Genomic DNA, 2,011 nt, shown 5'->3' with positions numbered 1-2,011 from the left:
TTTTCAAAATTGCAACCCGCCCAAAAAGTTTACAATTTTTCAGTTGCTGTTGTAGCGACCTCAGCGACTTCTTGGAGTGCGAATAACCCTTTTTCTATGAAAATATAAGCTGTGACACTCCAGCCTATCTCCTCTCAATCCCAGCGTTACGTTATTTATGAACGACGCCTAATTGAACTAATATGAGTCATTTCCACTCAAACAAGAATTTGAATACAGTAATTAACAAATATGACGAGGTAACACTGTAGGCTTCGTGGCCCTGTGTTTAGTATCGTCAGGCATTTACTCGTATCGTGTCAAGGAGTGTGTGTTCGATTCCCGCTTCAATCCGATAATAATAATTTTTTTTTTTTTAATCCGATAATCTTCCTAGTAAGAATGTTTTCCGACTGCGCCAGCGTTGCATGCTGGTGGGTTGTCTAGTGTGGTGCTTCCTTTAAAGAACAAAATTCCCACTGGAAGTATTAAAATGTGTAGTGTCTAACCCGTAACTATGAAAATTTTACCTTTCTAACGTTTTCGTCTCTTTGGATATTCTCTGTTTGATGCAATGATTGAAAGTGAACTTATTATCCAATCATCATTCTTATTGCCTTCACTAACCCTTATATTTTTGTTGGTTTATTATGAAAAAATAACAGGTTTTGTGGGTACTTGATTGCATTTTTTTATTTTTATTATATCAACATATTACACCTTATTCGTATGATTATCAAGCCAGTTCAAAAAGTTGGTTACATTAGCATAACCATCTGGATTGACACCACATCCGATACGGGCAAAATTCGCAACCCCAACCAGCTCATTGTTGACTACCGCAGGACCACCTGAGTCACCCTGAAATTGATTTCAATAGTATTACCCATGAGTAGGAATTCTTGAAAAGGTCTCATTGACTTACACTACATGGACCGTGGTCTCCGGCTTCAGTCGAAACCACGCAAATGATGCCATGGTAGGTTATCCCAATTTCTTCCGTACATTGCTTCATAGGAATGGATCTCATTGTTGTGAACAGCAAGCGGTCACTCAGTGCTTCATTGTAGCCAGTTCGTCCCCATCCCGAAATCACCATTTCAGTTCCATCGGGCAGAGGAGTCCTTCTCAGCGGAATGGGTTGAACGCTGTCTCCGAAAACGAACCGTCCATCCGTTTCCACCAGACCAATGTCGTTGAAGAAGTTTCCATAAGCCTCATGGGGGTATAGTTTCTTCGCCTTCAGTAGTTGTCCACCTGTTTGGTTCTTGTGTTCAAGAACACCTGCAAGAACCCTAATCCTTTGCGCAGGATACGGATTTTTGCCATCCAATAGACAATGTGCCGCCGTTACGACCCATGTTTCGCTCAACACTGAACCACCGCAATGAAGTTTTTCATCCTTCAGTAGTGCAACCTGATGAGGAAATTGATTCTTTTCCGCAAAACTGCCACCAACAATGCGTGATGGTAATGCAATCGAAAGGTGCGACAAAATGCACAGCAACAATAGGGCAAAGCCAGCTGACCACATCGTTATTTAGTCTAGAAGTGTCGAAGACAGAATGTCCACTTATTGTATAAATTGTCCGTTTTAAGTGTTTTTATAATTGTTGCTGAATGAATTAATAGAAGTACCTAACTTGAGTAGGTTGTTTGCTATTAAACACTCGAGACTTCATAATCAGAGATTCGTTAGGCTTGTCCATTAAGTGACACTTCATCTAGGCGCATCAGTTATTATGCAATCTTATACCTATCAGTTGAACTTGAAAATATATATTATCAGTATAAGCGGAACTGATAACAAACGCACCACCAGAGTTTATAAAACTTTTCGAATCCAAAGAGGTGTTGGTGGAATATTTCTTCTACTGAAATAAATCCAAATCTATCACATATCAGGTATTAGAAGACACGTTCTCCTTAGTCGGGGACCTTCCTTAGCCGAATGGTTAGAATCCGCGGCTACAAAGCAAAGCCATGCTGAAGGTGTCTGGGTTCGATTCCCGGTCGGTCCAGGATCTTTTCG

The 2,011-nt window shown here is 40.6% G+C and overlaps 1 protein-coding gene across 1 annotated transcript; it reads right to left on the bottom strand.

The window, feature by feature from the left end:
* Nucleotides 1–645: 645 nt before the first annotated feature.
* LOC5571830 (serine protease SP24D) lies at nucleotides 646–1,574 on the bottom strand. Its single transcript, XM_001659912.2, has 2 exons — nucleotides 905–1,574; nucleotides 646–840 (listed from the first exon to the last, which is right to left on the bottom strand). Exons 1-2 carry the CDS (start codon nucleotides 1,511–1,513, stop codon nucleotides 694–696), a joined length of 756 nt encoding a protein of 251 aa, XP_001659962.1. The 5' UTR covers nucleotides 1,514–1,574; the 3' UTR covers nucleotides 646–693.
* Nucleotides 1,575–2,011: the final 437 nt, after the last annotated feature.

The sequence above is a fragment of the Aedes aegypti genome, chromosome 2 (assembly GCF_002204515.2).
Source record: "Aedes aegypti strain LVP_AGWG chromosome 2, AaegL5.0 Primary Assembly, whole genome shotgun sequence".
Classification (NCBI taxonomy): domain Eukaryota; kingdom Metazoa; phylum Arthropoda; class Insecta; order Diptera; family Culicidae; genus Aedes; species Aedes aegypti.
This window is presented reverse-complemented; position numbering and strand designations above follow the sequence as displayed.

Bases quoted from the DNA above. Each gene is read 5' to 3' on its own strand.
- LOC5571830 (XM_001659912.2), bottom strand. From the start codon at position 1,513: ATGTGGTCAGCTGGCTTTGCCCTATTGTTGCTGTGCATTTTGTCGCAC. The intron at 841-904 runs GTAAGTCAATGA...AATCAATTTCAG, and splicing joins GAGACCACGGTCCATGTAGT to GGTGACTCAGGTGGTCCTGC.